Below are 19,084 nucleotides of genomic sequence, written 5' to 3' on the forward strand. Positions count from 1 at the left end.
TGTGCTTTTCCAGTACCACACTTTTCGACAGGGGCAACAATGATCATGTTAGAGTCAAAGCCAGTGCTGCATGGAGAAGGTCAACAGAACAAAGTGATGTTGCTCAAGTTTGTCATTCACTGCGATTCAGAAATGGCCAACAATCAGCAACTAAACTGAAGTTCAAAATATCTCCCCTCATGGGCAATGAAGATGCACTTTCTCTCTATTATCAGTCAGCAACAATAAGTACAGAAAAAGCACATGTCTGATCTGAAAGAACTCTTGCAACTTGTTTCTCGCAGAGTCATTACACTTTATTGGATTACATGTCAAACACTCTCTGTTCTAGATGTGACCAGGGAAGAAAATAAAAAAAAGCGTTCAGACTTGCTTTTATTTTCAATCACTTTTCTCTGTTGGAGGACTTGAACTTTGTTTGGCATTTTGGCCCCAATTTGGTTTTGTCCCTCTTCATCCAGGAATCTGGCATTGCTCCTACTCCTGCTCCTGGACACCTCTAACAACGAACTGTGGAGCTTAGTATAGATCATTAAATGGGTATTCTGGGTGATCCTTCCACCTGCCGGGATGGAACAAAGACTGAGGGTTAAGGCAAGCCAATACATGTTAGTCTAGATTTGTTATTTGGTCAGTCTCAGCTGAGTGGCAACAAAGATGACATAGTTAACCTCCATGCCAGTGGTGTACATAAAGGGATCATCAACTTACTACTAATGATTATGCAATGACTGCCATTGGGCAGTGTTGTTAGAGGATGAGATGAGCCTCTCTATTGAACAATAAGGCAGCAAATGGAACATCTCTTCCATGAGCCATCAGGGTTGGTGTGGAGGCTGCGTTCGATGTGGAAGGTCATGTTGCTGATAGGGATTAGGAAACTTACATCAAAAGCTCCACATATCGTTCGTTCCTGTTGAGGTTGCTAACTATTTTCATTTCTTCACTTGTCAAAGAAAAGTCAAAAATCTAAGGAAGAAGAGAAAAACAAAGGTTGAATTATGAGATCAAATTCAGGGGAAGAAAAGGAAAAAGGCAGCAAGTCAGACTCCCAAAGGAAATCATAATAAATCAGGCATAGCACTCAAAAAAGTCAACAATAATGAAGAAAATAATGACAGTGAAGAGCTACAACCATCTACCCCACTCCAGGTCCAGATGGTTTACATTCCAGGGTTGTTGAGAGCACTACAGGTGCCCTAACCTATAATCTTCCAATGTTCATCCAATGCATGATTATTCCAGTAGAAATGAAAGCATGTCACTCAGCTACTTAAGAACAGTGAAAGAGAAAACACAGGGGTTATAGACCAGTTAGCCCAACATGTAGATTTGAGTCTCCTAGATTTTTTTCAGGAGAGTTAGCGTGTATTTGTAATGGATAGATCATGCCTAATGAAGCTGATCATGTTGAAGATGTGACGAAAGTAGTGGATGGTGAAATATCTATGGATCTTATTTTGATTAAGTTCAGCACATGTCCCAATAAAGAGAAAGAATGGTACCACCAAATCCTGTGAACCCTGGGTATCGAGGGATATTCAGGATTGGATTCAGAGAAAAAGGGAGGTTTATTGCAAAAACCGAGGGCTGAAAACGGAGGAAGCCCTAGAGGATTATAGACTATGCAAGGAGGAACTTAAAAGGGAGATTAGGAGATATTAAAGTGGACTTGAAAGGATACTGGCAGGGAATACAATAAGGGGAAAAGGATAATGGGTTAAAGAGTAGGCTCCATTAAGAAGCAGAGTAGTAATTTGTGGAGCCAGAGGATGTAGGTAGGATTTGAAATGAATACTGTATGTCAGTGTTCACTCATGAGAGAGATGCCATGGGTGTAGAAACCAGGGATATGGTTTGTGATATAATTAAAGAAATTAGCATAGATAGAGAAGGCGGTTCTATGAATGGTCTGGCCGACTAAAAAATAGGTAATTCTCCAGGGCCAGATGAAATGTACACAACGTTTTAAGTGAGGCAGGGAAGAAATAGCTGGGACAGTTTCAAAAGTTTTTAATTCCTCTCTGGCCACAGGAGAGGTGCCAGAGGAGTGGGGAACAGCCAATGATTACTGTTACTCAAGAAGGGAACAAGGGATAAAGCAGGAAACTACAGGCTGGTCATTAAAATAGGGAAACAATTGGAAGCAATTCTGAGGGACAGGATCATTTGTAGATCAAGATCAGTCAGCATCGTTCTTTTAAAGGGTCATCATGTAAGATTAACGTGATTGAATTTCTTCTAGATGTGACCAGGTATATACTTGAGGACATTGCTTTTGATGTACTCTACTTGGACTTCAGAAAGACTTTTGATAAGGTCCCACATGGGAGACTGATAGCAAAGAAAGAGCCCTTGGGACACAAGGAAATTTGGCAAATTGGATCCACAATTGAGTTGACTATCAGGTTCCGGGCTGAAAATCTGTACCCAGCGGGATTTCACAGGGGTCAGTGTTAAGGCCTTTGTTATTTGCAGATCATATAACTTTAGAATCGAATGTAGGATGGTTGAGTCGTAAGTTTACAGATGATACAAAGGCTGGTGGTTTGATAAATCATAAGGACAATAACGTTAGAGTACAAAAAGATATAGATTGGCTGCTCAGATAGACTGATCAGTGGCAAATGGAATTCAATTTGAATAAATGTGAAGTGATGCATTTGGGGTTGTAAACAAGTTGGTGATGTAAGGAGAAACATTGTCACCCAGAGGATGATGGGAATCTAGCACTCACTGCCTGAAAGGGTGTAAAGGCAGAAACCTTCATAACACTGAAGAAGTATTTAGATGTGCACTTGTGATGCCTAAGCCAACAGCCAAGTGCTGGACTGGTTAGGTAGGCAAAAGTGAGGACTGCAGATGCTGGAAACCAGAGTCTAGATTAGAGTGGTGCTGGAAAAGCACAGCAGGTCAGGCAGCATCCGAGGAAAAGGAAAATTGATGTTTCGGGCAAAAGCCCTTCATCAGAAATGGAGCTCCATTCCTGATGAAGGGCTTTTGCCCGAAATGTCGATTTTCCTGCTCCTCGGATGCTGCCTGACCTGCTGTACTTTTCCAGCACCACTCTAATCTAGACTCTGGAATAGTTAGGTGGTTGTTTTGACTGGTGTGGGATGTAATCGGTCAAAGGGCCTTTTTTGGGTACTATAGACCTTTTTGATTCTATGACTCTAGAAGTGACTATTAAATAAAGATAAAGCCTGTGAAATTACTGTAAAGGAAGCAAAGTGTTGACTTGGTTTGGAAACTGGCTGAGGAACAGGAGACAGAGAATAAGAAAACAGGGTGATAATCCAGTGGACGGAGTGTTTTCAGTGGTGTCTTTGAAGAATCTGTTGTAGAGCCTTAAACGTTCAGATGGAATTTTTAAAAAATCACATATTCAAATGTGTTGATGATACAAAAATAAGTGGGATTGTGTGCAGTATAGTTGAAAACATAGAATGACAGAAATGCTGACAGTCTAAGTAATTAGATGAAACTCTTGTAAATGAATTAAGTACAGAATTCATCTTTGAACTGATAAGGACACAACAGAAGACTTCCAGAATGATGAAAAATGGAAATATTGAAGGTCGAAGGAAATGGAGGGGGGGTGGTGGTATCTGGTGCATTGACAATTAAAACCCTATGTTCAGATATACAGGACTTGAAATCAGAACAGGCTGTTTTTGAAAAGATATGGAGCCAAAAGATGATTGTGGATGTAACTTCAGTGACTGTTTGGATAGGACACCTGGAATGTCATATCTGAAATGACCAAAGGAGCATGAAATTACAATTTCTGTAAGGAGTAAGGTAAGGCAGGATAAATTGGACTGTGATCTCTTGTGGTTCCAGAGAAAATGAGGGCCAACTATTCTCAGCAAAAACCCATTGGCTCTGAATTGTGCAGAAATGCTTGTGTTTGCACTTTTCAGGAAAACACAAGGGATAAAAGCCAGTTTCATTTCAACCCTTGCTAATGTGCTTTGAGAGTCACTGCTGAGAAAATTTGTTTCACATACAAATGACAGGAAGTATTTCTGCTGAAGTAGAAAGCAGGCGAAACTGCTGTTGAAAGGAAACAAGACAAAGGCCTCTCAGCTGATCTGCAAAGCCAAGCATCCTCAGGAAGAATATTTTACCACAGGGGGAGACTAAAAAATCTCACAGGACTTGTAGTTAGGATGTCAACAAATATTGGGTGAACTGAGTCTGTATTCTGCAGAGTTTCAAATACAGAGAAGTAATCTCATTTAGTCATAGAGTTAAAGAAGTGGACAGTACGGAGAAAAAACCCTTTGGCGCATTAAGTCTGTGCCTGTCAAAACAATTATGTATTTTATTCATATTTTCCAGGACTTGACTCATAATCTTGTACACCTTGGTATTGCAAGTGCTCATCTAAATACTTCTTAAAATGTTATATGGGCTCAACCCCTACAACGCTTAAAGACAGTGAGTTACTGTTCATCCCTCCTCAGCAGAGAGTTAAGCGATTTAGGTTTAGCAATTTCCGATTTGGAACTGTTGAGTGATTGTCATGGTTCAGCATTACTATGTAAGGAATTGAGAGGGGCTATAGGCTGACTGAGCATGAGCAGCTCTAGGCACCTCGTCCCGTAGAAGGAGATGTTGGCTGGAGGGAAACCTGGAGTCCAGGGGTTAACCTATGAGGAAGGATTAAGTAAATAAGGGTTTAATTCCTTGGAATCAAATAAGGAAGAAATTATTGCAACAAAGTTGTCATGTCATTATGGAAAACAAATGAGTTAGATTGAGGCAAGGGCACAGAGTCAAAACTTAGTTCAAAATTTTCAAAGGTGAACTTAGAAAACACTGTTCATGCAAAGTGCAGACCATGTTTTGTACTCTGCACTGTTTCTATACTATTTTCTGCTTTTTGATGTCTAGAGAATGCTACAATAACTCTTGCTATGTTCCTCTGGGCTTTGGGTATCTGTACTGCACAGTCAAGCTCCTCATAATGTAGAGTAAAATTTTCTCTATCCATTGTAGTCTGAACTCTTTATTTACATAAGGATATTAAAAACAGCTCTCTATTCTTCCAGAAATTCATGGGGTATCAATGTTCTCTCATGCTTAGGTTTAAGGGGCTGAATGACTGACTCCAGTCCTTCTGTTCCGAAAAGGAAAGGCTGAACCTATCGAGAATTCTTCACGAACAAGATCCCAAATCCGTGAAAATAGGATTGTGACTAATTAATCACAATTCACGAAAAACCTCATGTCAGAAAGTGGTTATAAGTATGTAACTTGTGACACAGTTGATATGAATATTACAGGATGCCTTTCATCGATGAGGGAGAAAGGAATTGGAGCTACTTTGAATGGCTGAGAGAAAGAGAGATGGCAGATGGCTCATGTGGAGCAGAGATAAGAGAATAGATCAGTCACACCTCAGTTAGCACTGCATCTAGATCCCAATGTTAAATACAATAAAACAACGTTGCAGCTTAGAGTAAAATAACTAAACAGGTCCGTACCTCAAAGTTTTGTTTGATACGCTCTGGGTTAAAACTTTTAGGAATGACAATAATGTTCCGCTGAAGCTGGAAACGCAGGGCCACCTGGGCACTGGTCTTCTTATATTTTGCTGCTATGGAGTTTAACACAGGGTCATCCAGCAGAGAGGGAATCTTAACGTTCACCCTGCAGATAAAGACAAGTTTGACACTGCAGCTTAAAGATTCCTCCCAAAGTGCATCCCTTCATGGTAAGTCATGTTGTTGGGTATAATTCCCCACTAATGATATTTTTTCCCCATTACCATTTTGTCGCCAAGAGTCAGGATGGGAATGGTTGTCAAGCTATTCAATGATTGAGGGTCACACAGCCAAATCTTCACTGGCTGTCAGCCCACACTCGCACTACCGAGAAGGGAGCTTTAGTTAACAATCAGTCCAAAGAGAAAAAGCCAGTGCAGAATCTCAGACCATTTCACAGAGGCCTGTGGGAGATAGCTGTATTACCTTGACTGTAGTTAGTGAGCCAGTTAATTATAGATATTAAATATTTTAAAAGTGTAATCGCTGCCCTTTGCAGGAAATACAGCACATAAAATGTCCACAGTAAGATCCCACAAACACCAAGGCGAAAAGCCGACTGGTAATCTGTTTTGGGTCAAATAAATATTGAGCAGCAATCCTGTGATGCAGTGATACTAATGTTACGGTTAGGGTGGCATGGTGGCTCAATGATTAGCACTGCTGCCTCACAGCTCCAGGGACCCAGGCTCGATTCCAGCCTCGTGAAACTGTCTGTGTGGGGTTTGCACATTCTTCCCGTGTCTGCGTGAGTTTGCTCTGGTTTCCTCCCACAATTGAAAGATGTGTAGATTAGGTGAATTGGCCATGCTAAGTTGCCTGTAGTGTTATGTGCCTTAGTCAGGGGTAAATATGGGAAATGGATCTCGGTGGGTTACTCTTCGGAGGGTTGGTGTGGACTTGTTGGACCGAAGGGCCTGTTTCCACACTGTAGGGAATCTAATCAACTGTTACGTCTGGGCCAGAAACTTTAGGTTCAAGACCCACTTCAGGAATTCCTGATTCCTGATGAAGGGCTTTGCCCGAAATGTTAATTTTCCTGCTCCTCGGATGCTGCCTGACCTGCTGTGCTTTCCCAGCACCACTCTGATCTAAACACCACTTCAGGAATTGTTGACTACAGGAGGCATCCCTCACAAATTGATCATCTTTTTTTTATTTAGCCTATTTTTCTAATCAATCTGCTTAGAGGTGTTATTACAAACCTCTGGAGCAGATGGGGCTTGAATACAGGCCTCCTGGTTCAGAGGAAGGACACTACCAATGTGCCACAAGAGGGTGCTCAAGTTGATCATCAATTTGCAAATCCCGTCTTGGCTGTAACAAGTTGCCAGTTAAAGGTAGTTATTGCTTGATCAGCTTTCTTGCTCAAAAAAAAGAAAAATAATGAGATTCCTGTCTCTCCCCCAACTCCATTTTGATTTAGTCCCTTCCCATTTTCCCTACACCACACATCTCCCCCACCCTCCCAACCTTTGATGGTTTGCATTGCCAATTATGGCCTTTGTGAGTAATATTAAACTGGCTACAGGGGTGTATTTACTGGTGGCAATTAATAGTTAAAACAAAAGGTAAAAGAAAAGTCATGGTGATTCTGGTGGTGGGAAGTTGCTCAGTTGGGTACAATAGCACTTCTTGCTAAAACAAAAAAGGAAATAGGAATAAGAATCAGCTCCCTGTTTTACCAAAACCCTGAACAAGCTAGGTGTTGAGAAATCTCAACGTGGAGGTGAGAGGAGGTACCTGGTGACTAGTTATGTAGAGCCTTTCCAATCCTGTTTAAGATTACTGAGGGAATACAGGACTGCTATACAGGCCACCCCAGCAATTAGCATTGAGATGCTGCTTTACAGGGTGCCTTGTGCACAGGGATTGGACTAGACTGACCTCAGGGCTGCCTGCTTGTTCTCTTCATGCTTTCTCAACAACATCCTACCTGCCTGCTCACAGTATCCTTCCTTCCCTGCGGGTGGCCACACAGCCTGTCCTGCTGTCCTTTGTCAAAGAGGATGGACATCTTGCTATGCGGCAGTCTGCTATGTCAATCACATACCCACTCCCTGTGGCAGCAGCTTACACCATAAACACATTGAGCTAGCAACAAGCCGGGCTGCTCTCAAAGTCTAAGGGTAGTAGTCCTCACCGAAGACCATGGAGGTACCCATCTGTCACGGGGCCCCCTGGCAAACTGAGTCAAGGTCAGTCTCCAAAACTAGTCCAGGGGATTGGTCATAGTGTCCGGTTGGAGTGTTCTCATTCAGACACTGCAGTCCAGGGAGTAGATAAAGTCAGCCTGGGGCTTAGGGTTAACACAGTCAGGAAGATATGCAGCAACCATGCAGGGATCAGACTAGATGATTAGATTACTTACAGTGTGGAAACAGGCCCTTCGGCCCAACAAGTCCACACCGACCCTCCGAAGAGCAACCCACCCAGACTCATTCCCCTACACCTAACACTACGGACAATTTAGCATGGCTAATTCACCTAACCTGCATATCTTTGGACTGTGGGAGGAAACCAGAGCACCCGGAGGAAACTCACGCAGACCTGGGGAGAATGTGCAAACTCCACACAGACAGTTGTCTGAGGTGGGAATTGAACCCTGGTCTCTGGTGCTTTGAGGCTGCAGTGCTAACCACTGTGCCACCGTGCCGCCCTGGGTACCTGTTCTCTGGGACTGTCCACTTCAGCTGCTCAAAGGGTGGGCTACTGTCAGTCCATCAGGACCAACCAGAGAAACGTAGGGAAAGGAAACTGGGGATGAAACGTATGGGGATGGGGGAGGGAGGGGTCACTGCTACAGGAAGGAGACTTGAGAACATATTCATTGGGAGTGGGGACTGCCATCCAGGGAAAGTGGCAGGCTGTTGCTGGGCAGGTGCTGTCTGATGGCACTGACACCTTCCATCACCTTACTAATGATCAAGAGGAGACTGATGGGGTGGTAATTGTCTGGATTGGATTTGTCTTGGTTTTTATGTACATGATATACCTGGGCAATTTTCCACATTGTCAGTTAGATGCCAGTGTTGTAAATTAACTGGAGCAGCTTGGCTCGGTGAGCAGAAAGTTTTGGAGCACAGCTCATCAGTACTATTGCTGAAAGGTTATCCGGGCCAATAGCCTTTGCAGAATCCACTGTCTCCAACTGTTTCTTGATATCAGTTTCCTAGGCTGCCTTGATTCCCTGCAATTTGTGGCAGTTCCACAACAGAAGCTGTTTCCCTAAGCTTGCACTCATCCCTGGAACAGTTGGATAACAAGGACACCTACATCAGATTCCTACTCATCAACTACAGCTCCAGCTTCAACATCATTATCCCCTCCAGACTGATCCCAAAACTCCGAGACCCCTAGGTCTTGACCCCACCCTCTGCAACTGGATTCTCAGTTTCCTGGCCCTTAGCCTGCAATCAGTGAAGATAGACAACAGCACCTCCTTTGCGATAACACTGAACACTGGAGCCCGCAAGGATGCGTTCACAGCCTACTGTACTCCTCATACACCTACAACTGTGTTGCCAAATTCTGAAGGAACACCATCTACATGTTTGCTGCCAACATCACTGTGGTAGGATGGATATCAAACAACAATTTACATTTACACAAATGGAGCAGAGGTTAAGAGGGTTGAGAGCGTCAAGTTCCAAGGAGTGACGATAACAGACAAACTGTCCTGGACTTCCCAAGAAGGTGCAACAATGCTGCTCCTTCATCAGGCGGCTCAAGAAATTTGGCAGGTCTATAAGGACTCTCACCATGCACCATGGAAAGCATACTATCCGGGTACATACTGGCTAGGGCTGTAAGAAACTACAGAAGGTGGTGTGCACAGCCCAGACTCCATTTACATATCTCATTGCCGCAGAAAAGCTGCCAACATCATCAAAGACCCATCCCACCCTGTAATGCTCTCCTATAACCTTTTCTGACAGGCAGAAGATACAAAAACTTAATCACATGCACCAGCAGGAACAAGAACTGCTTCTTCCCTGCCATTATTAGGCTGATGAATGGACTGTCTAACTTCAAATAATGCTGACCTTGTTAATGTTGATCTTGCCTCGGGTACATCCTGTGTGGCGTAACCTGTATGCCTTGCTCTGTCCAAGTTTTCTTTCACCCTATGATCTATACTGCTCACAAACAAAGCTTTTCACTGTGCTTAGGCACACATAACAATAAATCAAATCAATCAATACTACATAGAGTGAATCAAATTGGTTGAAGACTGGTGTCTGTCATGCTAGGAATTATTGGAGGAAGGCCAAGATGGATCATCCACTAGGCACTTGTGGCTAAAGACTGTTGTGAAAGCTTCAGCCTTATTTTTTGTACTAATGTGCTGAGTTCTTTCACCATTAAGAATGGGGATATCTGAGGAGCCTCCTCCTCCAGTGAGTTGTTTAATTCTCCACCACCATTCATGAGTGGATGTGGCAGGACTGCAGGGTTTTGATCTGATCCATGATTGTAGAATCACTTAGCTCTGTCGATCACTTGCTGCTGATGCTGTTTGGCATGCAGGTAGTCCTTTTTGAGATATCAACCTGGTGAAGCTACCATTTTTCATAATACCTGGTGCTGCTCCTGGCATGCTGTCTGCACTCTCCATTGAACCAGGGCTGATCTCCTGGCTTGACGGTAATGGTTGAGTGGGGGATATGCTGGACCATGAAATTGCAGATTATGCTGGAGGACAATTCTGCTGCTGTTGATGGCCCACAATGCCTCGTGGATGCCCACTCTTGAGTTGCTAGATCAGTTTGAAGTCTGTCACATTTAGCACGGTGATAGTGCCACATAACAGAATGGAAGATATTCTCATTGTGAAGGCGGGACTTTGCCTGCACAGGATTGTGTGGTGGACAATGTTACTAATACTGTCATGGACATCAGCTGCTGGCAGTTAGTCAGGATGAGGTCAAGTATATTTCTTCATCTTGTTGGTTCTCTCACCACCTGCAGACTCAGTATCGCAGCAATGTCCTTTCGGACCCATCCAGGACACGAGGGGCAATGTTTTTATACAGACAGTGATTTGTCTGTGGAATGAACTTCCAGAGGAAGTAATGAGTGCAGGAATAGTTAAAAGGTATTTGGATAAGTGCATGAATAAGAAAGGTTTAGAGGGATATGGAACAAGCGCAGGCAGGATGGACTCGTTCAATTTAGGATTATGATCGGCATGGACTGAAGGGTCTGTTTTCGTGCTGTATGACTCTGAATCTACACTGCTTCTGTGCTGCTCTTGGTGATGGACATTGAAGTCTCCCAATAGCAGTATATTTTGTGCCCTTGCCACTCTGTGTTGTATCATCAACCATGGGGAGGATGGTGGTAATCAGCAGATTTCCTTACCCATGTCTAACCTGAGGCCATGAGACTTGGGTTGAGGACTCCTAAAGCAACTCCCTCCCTGCTGTATACTGCTGTGCCAGCAGCTCTACTGGCTCTGTCCTAGCAATGGGACAGGACATCGAGTCATACAGCATGGAAACAAACTCTTCTGTCCAACTCGACCACACTGACCTGACATCCCAATCTGACCCAGTCCCATTTGTCAGCATTTGGCCCATATCCCTCTCAACCCTTCCTAACCATATACCATCCAGATGCCTTTTAAATGTTGTAATTGTACTAACCTCCACTATTTCCACTGGCAATTTGTTCCATACACACACCACCCTCAGGTCCTTTTTAAATCTTCCCCATCTCACCTTAAACCTATACCCTCTAGATCTGGACTCCCCCACCTTGGGGAAAAGACCTTGGATATTCACTCTATCCATGCCCTCATGATTTTATAAACCTCTATAAGGTCACCCCTCAGCCTTACATTCCAGAGAAAAAAAGCCCCAGCCTACACACCCTCTCCCTATTGCTGAAATGTTCCAGTATCAGCAACATCCTTGTATGTCTTTTCTGTACTCTCTCTCAAGCTTAACAACATCTGTCCTACAGAAATCCACACAGTACAGGTATTCTAAAAGTGGCCTACCCAGTGCCCTGTTAAGCCTCAACATAACATCTCAACTCCTACACTCAATGCACTGACCAATGAAGGCAAATGTGCCAAATGTCTTCTTCACCACCCTGATATGGTACTTGTTCAAGACACCCACTCTCTTGTGCCTGCCTAGGTATTCTGCCTGCATGGTGATAGATAAGTCTGCCACTGCTAAAATACCAGAAGGTTGAGGTCTTTAATTGTTCACATATAATGCAAAATTGGCCTTTGGGCAGGAGCCATCACAGGAAAATGGAAACACCACCTCTCATCGTCACACCCTCATCCCCCTCCCATCCCTCTCCACTATCCTGCCCTCACACAAGGGGAATGGTTAATGCTGGAATTATGCACCGTTTACCAAGATGGCAGCACTTGCATGGTAGGGATGTTGGGACTCCTGAACCTGTACGAACCAAGCCATCTACATCCTTCTCTCTCTTCCTCCTCTTCTGCCTTCATCTTTCCCTTTACTTTTCTTGATCTTCTGACATCATGGGGTATACGGATCAGTTGTCAGCAGCAGTGCCTGGATTGAGGACCCCTGGTTTCAGTAGACCTGGAGCCTGAACTCAGGAACTCGGTGGGCTATCAGCTGTAGAGTTTGGTGTGGAATGGAGGCAAAGCCTGATGCAGTCTGGGGGATTGAAGGCAAGGCCCAGAGTGGCATGGAGGCTTATAAGGGGTACGGGGAGAAAGTGGGAGAATGTGGTTGAAAAACTTATCAGCCATGATTGAATGGCAGAGAAGACTCGATGGGCTGAATGGCCTAAATTCTGCTCTTTGTCTAATGGTCTTATGGTCTAATGGAGGTGAGATTCCAGCATGGCAAGGCCTGGCTAGGACTGGGGGGAATCGTGTGGCGTGGACTGGAGTAAGGCCTGGCATGGTCTGAGGGCGAGGCCTGGCGGAGTCTATGATGAGGCTGGCTGTGGGCTGGAGGTGAGACCTAGCATGGTCTGGAGGCTCGGCTCGGCTCGGCTCGGTGTGGTCTGGGGTCGAGACCTGCCACAGTCTAAGGCAAGGCCCCGCATGGTTTTGAAGGAAGGCCCAGCGCAGTCTGGAAGTGAGGCCTGGCACAGACTGGAAGCAAGGCCTGGCAGAGACTGGAGGTGAGGCCTGGCGGGGTGTGCTTGAAGGGACTGTAATAGTGAATGTTTTATTTCTTTATTTTTCTAATTTAATCCTAAGATTAGACATCTATGTGCCTAAGATGGCATGGTAAGTGACAACTTTGTGAACTTTTCACTGCACTCATTTGACTGCATGTGACAATTAAGCTAATTCTAATTCTATTTCTAGAAGGGAGTCAGTATCTCAGAGAGTTAGCGAGGTAAACCGTAAGCAGGTTACTTACCAGAGGGAATCCCGACAGGTTCCCAGGGGGCTGTAACCCACGATGACAATTCCATGGGAGTCGCAAATTTCCTTGAACTTAGGCTGGGTAAAATATGGATGACATTCAATCTGAGCAGAAGAAAGATTAAAAAGTGAACATTGCTGTCATTTTTGACCAGTAGACAGCCAAGGATGACCATAGATTCATAAAGAGAGAGAAAATAAAACATCAGAGTCAATGAGTCATTGGTCATAGTGATCTACAGTAAAGAAAAAAGCCCATTGTGCACACACCAATCAAAGACAACCACCTAACCAGCCCATTCCCATTTTCCAACTCTTAGCCCAGAACCTTGTATGCTTTGTGAAAGTGACATCAAAATACTTCTTAAATGAGGGATGAATAAAACAAAAGAGCTTCCATAAGTATGCAAACATGGAAGACAGGATGTAAGATCAATATGGACCTGTTAAAAAAAAGGACAGGAATATGTCTGATGTCTGATTCTGGGCTGCAGTAGATTTCTCAGAATTGACAACAGTGCCAGTGAACCTTAAATTAGCAAATGTAACATGACAACAGAAGACAGCAAACGGAATTACTGTCCACTTTTAATCTCATGTCAGTCATTGAGAAAACTTCAAAATAAAACAGCAGCAAAAGACACTTAGAAAATCAACGTATGATCAGGCAGGGGTCACAAATGGATGATTCTTTTTGAGGGATGTAACTACTAGCGAAGCCAATGCATTTCAATTTTCAAAACATTTGGCAAGGTGCTATGGGAAAGGTTGAGAGAAATATTTAAGGATAGATAGAGGATTTGTTAAAGAGCAGAAAACAGAGGATTATTTTCCAATTGACTGCTTGTTTCTGATTAGTGTCATATGGTCAGTGCAGACCTTAGCTACTTTATAAACTAATATTACTGAGAGAATATATCCACATTTTGCTGAGAATATATCCACATATACGTTAGTTGAGTGTAAAAAAGATGTTGGATGGAGCGTGATCCTGGCAAGTGTGAGGTTATACATAGAAATGCAAACTATTTTAAATGATAAACCTTTTAATATTGTATTTCGAAGGATTTGGCAACCTCCTGCAAGTTAACCACCCTACAGGAAGTAATCAAGAAGGTCAGAGTTCAGAGTCTAAAAGCAAAGCCTTCAGTTCTGGAGAATCTCACTGGACTTGAAATGTTAACTCTGCTTTCTCTCCACAGATGCTGGCAGACCTGCTGCATGTCTCCAGCAATTCCAATTTTTATTTCAGATTTCCAGCATCCACAGTTCTTTGTTTTATTTTAATTGAGGTCTTGCAGCAATTGTCCAGGTGTTTGGAGGGACCACACCTCAAACATTCTGTACAGTCTTGCTCCGTAGCTTTGGAAGAATTTTACTTACCTGAGAGGTAGTGCAGAAAATGGTATGATATTGATTCCTAGAATGAGAGTTGCACTGAGATGGATTTGTACCCTAGAGAAGTATGTGAATGATCTAATTGAAGCATAAAATAATCTGAGAGAGCACCAAAGGCTAGATGTTTAAAGACTGTCCTCTGATTAGAGAGTCTGCAATGAGGAGACTCAGCCTTAGAATAAAGGGTGGGCTGTTTGGATCAAAATAAAGAGAAGTAGGAATTGTTGAAATCTAAGGCAGTTAAAAGCTATGGGGATGGGGCAAGAAAATGGAACTGAGGGTCAGCCATGAGTTTACAAATGATGGTGGAGGCTCGAAGCTCCTGATGGCCAATGTAGGTGGACATTAATGTGATGTGGAGGTGCCGATGTTGGACTGGGTTGGACAAATTCAGAAGTCACACGACACCAGATTACTATCCAACTGGTTTTATTTGAAATCACAAGCTTTCAGTGTGCTGCTCCTTCATGAGGTGATTGAGGGTGTAAAGGATATATTGAGCAGAATGGAGATTAGAATCAGCGAGGATGAGGAGTCACTCAGCAGCAGAGGCTGGAGATAGGAAGCAGTGAAGATATCTTGGCGAGAAATTTTACAATATACTTAGGTGAGTAATAGGATGTTGGATGAGATGTCAGAGGTTTGGGGGAAGGCAGGTACTCAAAGGAGGATAAGATGTTACAGGCTGAGAGCGACAGACCAAGGTGTGATTAGCAATAATATCCACATGACAGTGTGAACAAAGTAAGTGGTAAAACATACAGCCAAGACAAAGAGAGCTCCCTCAGACTGCAGGTTTCACCATAATGGCTGAAATAACTCAGTGTGAAGCACTAAAGGATTACATGTCAGAAACAGACAGTACCTGGTTTACCACTGGCTTGTACTTTAGACCGGGCTTGTTCAGGATCAGCTCCAACTGCCTGCGATTAAAATTCGACACCCCAATTGATTTGACCAAACCAGCATCTTTCAATGCTTCCAGGGCCTAGCAAGTAAAAAATCCTGATATAGTAACAAAGCATTGCAGATTCCGTCACTTCAAAATGGACTGAAATGATCAGTCTGTTTCTCAATTCACTGATGTAGCAGACCTGATGAGTAATTCCAATATTTTATTTTCTCGTATTGAATAATAATCATTTTCACTTTCATTTTTGCACTGACATAGAGTCAAAGAACTATCCTAAATTAATCTAGTCTCATTTGCCAGCATTTGGCCTACACTTCCTATTCATATACCTGTCCGGATGCCTTTTAAACGTTGTAATTGTATCAGTCTCGAACACTTCCTCTGGCAGCTCAATGTATACACACACCATCTTCTGTATGAAAAATTGCCCCTTATGTTCCTTTTAAATCTTTCTCTTCTCACCTTAAACCTATGTCTTCCAGTTTAGGACTCCGCTAACCTGGGGAAAAGGCCTTGGCTATTCACCCTATATACCATGCCTCTCATGTTTTTACAAAATTCTGTAAGATCATCCCTCAGCATCCAACTCTCCAGGGGAACATAGCCCCAGCCATTTCAACCTCTCCCTATTGCTCAAACCTCCAATCCTGGCAACCCTTTCAAATTTCACAACATCCTTCCTGTTGGAGGTAGACCAGAATTGCAGACAATATTCTAAAAGTAGCATAACCAATATCCTGTACAGCCCCAATTTGACCTCCCAACTCCTATACTCAGTACACTAACAAAAAATGCCTTCTTCATTACCCTGTCTAACTGTGACTTTACTTTCAAGGACCTGTGAACCTGCACTCCAAGGTCTCTTTTTTCAGCAACATTCCCCAGCACCTAACCTGTTAGCATATAAGTTTTATCATGACAGGCCTTTCCGAATTGCAGCACCTCACATTTATCTAAATTAAACTCCATCTGCCACTCTTCAGCCCATTGGCACAACTGATCAAAATCGTGTTGTCCTCTGAGGTAACCTTCTTTGCTGTCCACTGCACCTCAGTGGACAGCAAAGAAGGTTACCTCAGAGGACAACACGATTTTGATCAGTTGTGCCAATGGGCTGAAGAGTGGCAGATGGAGTTTAATTTAGATAAATGTGGGCGGCACGGTGGCACAGTGGTTAGCACTGCTGCCTCACAGCGCCAGAGACCCGGGTTCAATTCCCGACTCAGGCGACGGACTGTGTGGAGTTTGCACATTCTCCCCGTGTCTGCGTGGGTTTCCTCCGGGTCCTCCGGTTTCCTCCTACAGTCCAAAAGATGTGCAGGTCAGGTGAATTGGCCATGCTAAATTGCCTGTAGTGTTAGGTAAGAAGGGGTAAATGTAGGGGTATGGGTGGGTTGCGCTTCGGCGGGTCGGTGTGGACATGTTGGGCCGAAGGGCCTGTTTCCACACTGTAAGTAATCTAATCTAATCTAATCTAACCTCCAATTTTTGTGTCACCGACAAGCTTACTTACCATTTGTCCTATGTTCACATCCAAATCATTTATATAAGTGGCAAAAGAAATGGACCCAGGAATGATCCATGTGGAACACCACTGTCTATAGGCCTCCAATCTGAAAAGCAACCCTCCACCACCACCCTTAGATTACTTAGATTAGATTTAGATTAGATTACTTACAGTGTAGAAACAGGCCCTTCGGCCCAACAAGTCCACACCGACCCGCCGAAGCGTAACCCACCCATTTACCCCTACATTTATCCCTTTACCTAACACTCCGGGCAATTTAGCATGGCCAATTCACCTGACCTGCACATCTTTGGACTGTGGGAGGAAACCGGAGCACCCGGAGGAAACTCATGCAGACACGGGGAAAACGTGCAAACTCCACACAGTCAGTCGCCTGAGGCGGGAATTGAACCCGGGTCTCTAACCACTGTGCCACCGTGCCACCCTCTGTCTTCTACCTTCTGTATCCAAATGGCTAGTTCTCAGCTGCCACGGGGCATATGTTCCAAGACCTATTGTGGAAGTCCAAAACTGCGGATAGGTGTGAACCCATTCATTTAAATAGGAAATGTACCTTCCCGGCAGCCTCCTGGTTCCTGGTTCTGGAACATTCCCTATAATATATTTGGGCCGTGGTAAACTACAGCTAACTGAATCCGCGGTAACTGGACATGGGGATACGGACTTCGCCCTCTATTTCATCCCACGTCTGAATCTTGTGAAATGATTTTATTCAGTTACAAACTGAGTCATTCATTGTGTGGGCCTTCATCAGGATGAAGGACTTTTGCCTGAAACATTAATTCTCCCTGCTCCTCGGATGCTGCCTGACCGGCTGTGCTTTTCTAGCACCAGACTCCTCGACTCCATATCAGCTCACCATTTCCACATTATGGAGTTTTCTACCTGACCACTTTGCATTAATAATACGTCTAAACATGATGCACAAAAACCTATAGAAAGGTACAGTCCGGTATGTAAGACATCCCCAGATGACTTGGATCACATTTCGAATTTCTTGTCTGATGATCATATCCTTGAGTCAAAGTATATGACATTGGTCAAGTGAAATAATATCCAATTGACCCATTAATAACCTTAAACAACTCTTAGAAATTATGCCCTCAGGCTCTTTTCCTTAGAAAAGAGGCCACGTCCTTTCCTGATAGTCCTTTCATTTCATGTATTTTTCCAGTAACTAATTTTTAAACCTTCTTTATGTCTTTCGATCCATGAGGACCAGAACTATTCAGAAAATGGGCAAGTGGCCTTACTGAGGCTCTGTACAAACATAACACAACCTCTCTGCTTTTTAATTCTATCTGTTGTAAAACAAAACCAAGTGTTTCATTTATTATTTCATATATTACTTAGGAAGGAAACTTGGCTTAATAGAGCATGTTTAATTTTTGGTGACTCGGTTGGATATTCACTAAAAGATGTCAACATGAGGCTGCAGACAGTCTTTAGTAGCCGAAATTAAGTTTTGTAAACAAAAGAAAAAAAGTCTAGACAATATGGATATTAACAGTAGGAAAGATCTTAACATAAATTGCAGCATAAAGTTTCAACCTGTTCCCCAACACTATCCTTTTTCAGATACTCAATTCCATAGAAAGTTCACTTTTTTTTTAGATTACTTACAGTGTGGAAACAGGCCCTTCGGCCCAACAAGTCCACACCGACCCGCCAAAGCGCAGCCCACCCATACCCCTACATTTACCCCTTACCTAACACTATGGGCAATCCAGCATGGCCAATTCACCTGACCTGCACATCTTTGAACTGTGGGAGGAAACCGGAGCACCCGGAGGAAACCCACGCAGACACGGGGAGAACATGCAAACTCCACACAGTCAGTCGCCTGAGGCGGGAACTGAACCCGGGTCTCTGGCGCTGTGAGGCAGCAGTGCTAACCACTGTGCCACCGTGCCGCCCACAGACTTCTGTCTCAATTCTAAGTTTTTTCTTAACTCACTTTTACCAGTTTCTTTTTCCTTGGACAGTGAAGATGGTTTTATGATCCCTTTCTGAGCCCACTGACATGAGCCTTTCACAATATTTTCAGCTCTTATTTCCAAGGTCTCCCAGTTAGAAAGACCCATGAATTATAGTACTTTAGTTGTAGTGCCTGGCTTCCTTGAACAGAGACTTGATTTGCCTGCTAAGCGTAACTGTTCACCCTTTGAACCAAGCTCCTGAATCTTCTGATCTGAAACTTTGAAACTTCTGTGATAGCTAAAACTAATGATATTTTGACATGTTGTAAGCTCAGCAATATGAACATTTTATCCATTAACACAACAGGGGCTCTCCAAAGTACGTGAGCCAGATTTTCA

At 43.5% G+C, this 19,084-nt stretch overlaps 1 protein-coding gene across 1 annotated transcript in view; it reads right to left on the reverse strand.

Moving 5' to 3' along the window:
* Positions 1 to 264: 264 nt before the first annotated feature.
* LOC122559455 (aldo-keto reductase family 1 member D1-like) overlaps positions 265 to 19,084 on the reverse strand; it is a 31,227-nt gene continuing 12,407 nt past the window's right edge. The window contains exons 5-9 of the mRNA XM_043708908.2: positions 15,191 to 15,313; positions 12,923 to 13,032; positions 5,493 to 5,658; positions 887 to 969; positions 265 to 562 (exon numbers count right to left, since the gene is read on the reverse strand). Of these exons, the coding sequence (XP_043564843.1) occupies positions 520 to 562; positions 887 to 969; positions 5,493 to 5,658; positions 12,923 to 13,032; positions 15,191 to 15,313 (525 nt within the window). The 3' untranslated portion in view covers positions 265 to 519. The remainder of the gene's footprint in view (positions 563 to 886; positions 970 to 5,492; positions 5,659 to 12,922; positions 13,033 to 15,190; positions 15,314 to 19,084) is intronic.

The sequence above is a fragment of the Chiloscyllium plagiosum genome, unplaced genomic scaffold, assembly GCF_037043375.1.
Source record: "Chiloscyllium plagiosum isolate Xiang-an unplaced genomic scaffold, Cpla_swu_hap1 HiC_scaffold_19, whole genome shotgun sequence".
Lineage (NCBI taxonomy): Eukaryota > Metazoa > Chordata > Chondrichthyes > Orectolobiformes > Hemiscylliidae > Chiloscyllium > Chiloscyllium plagiosum.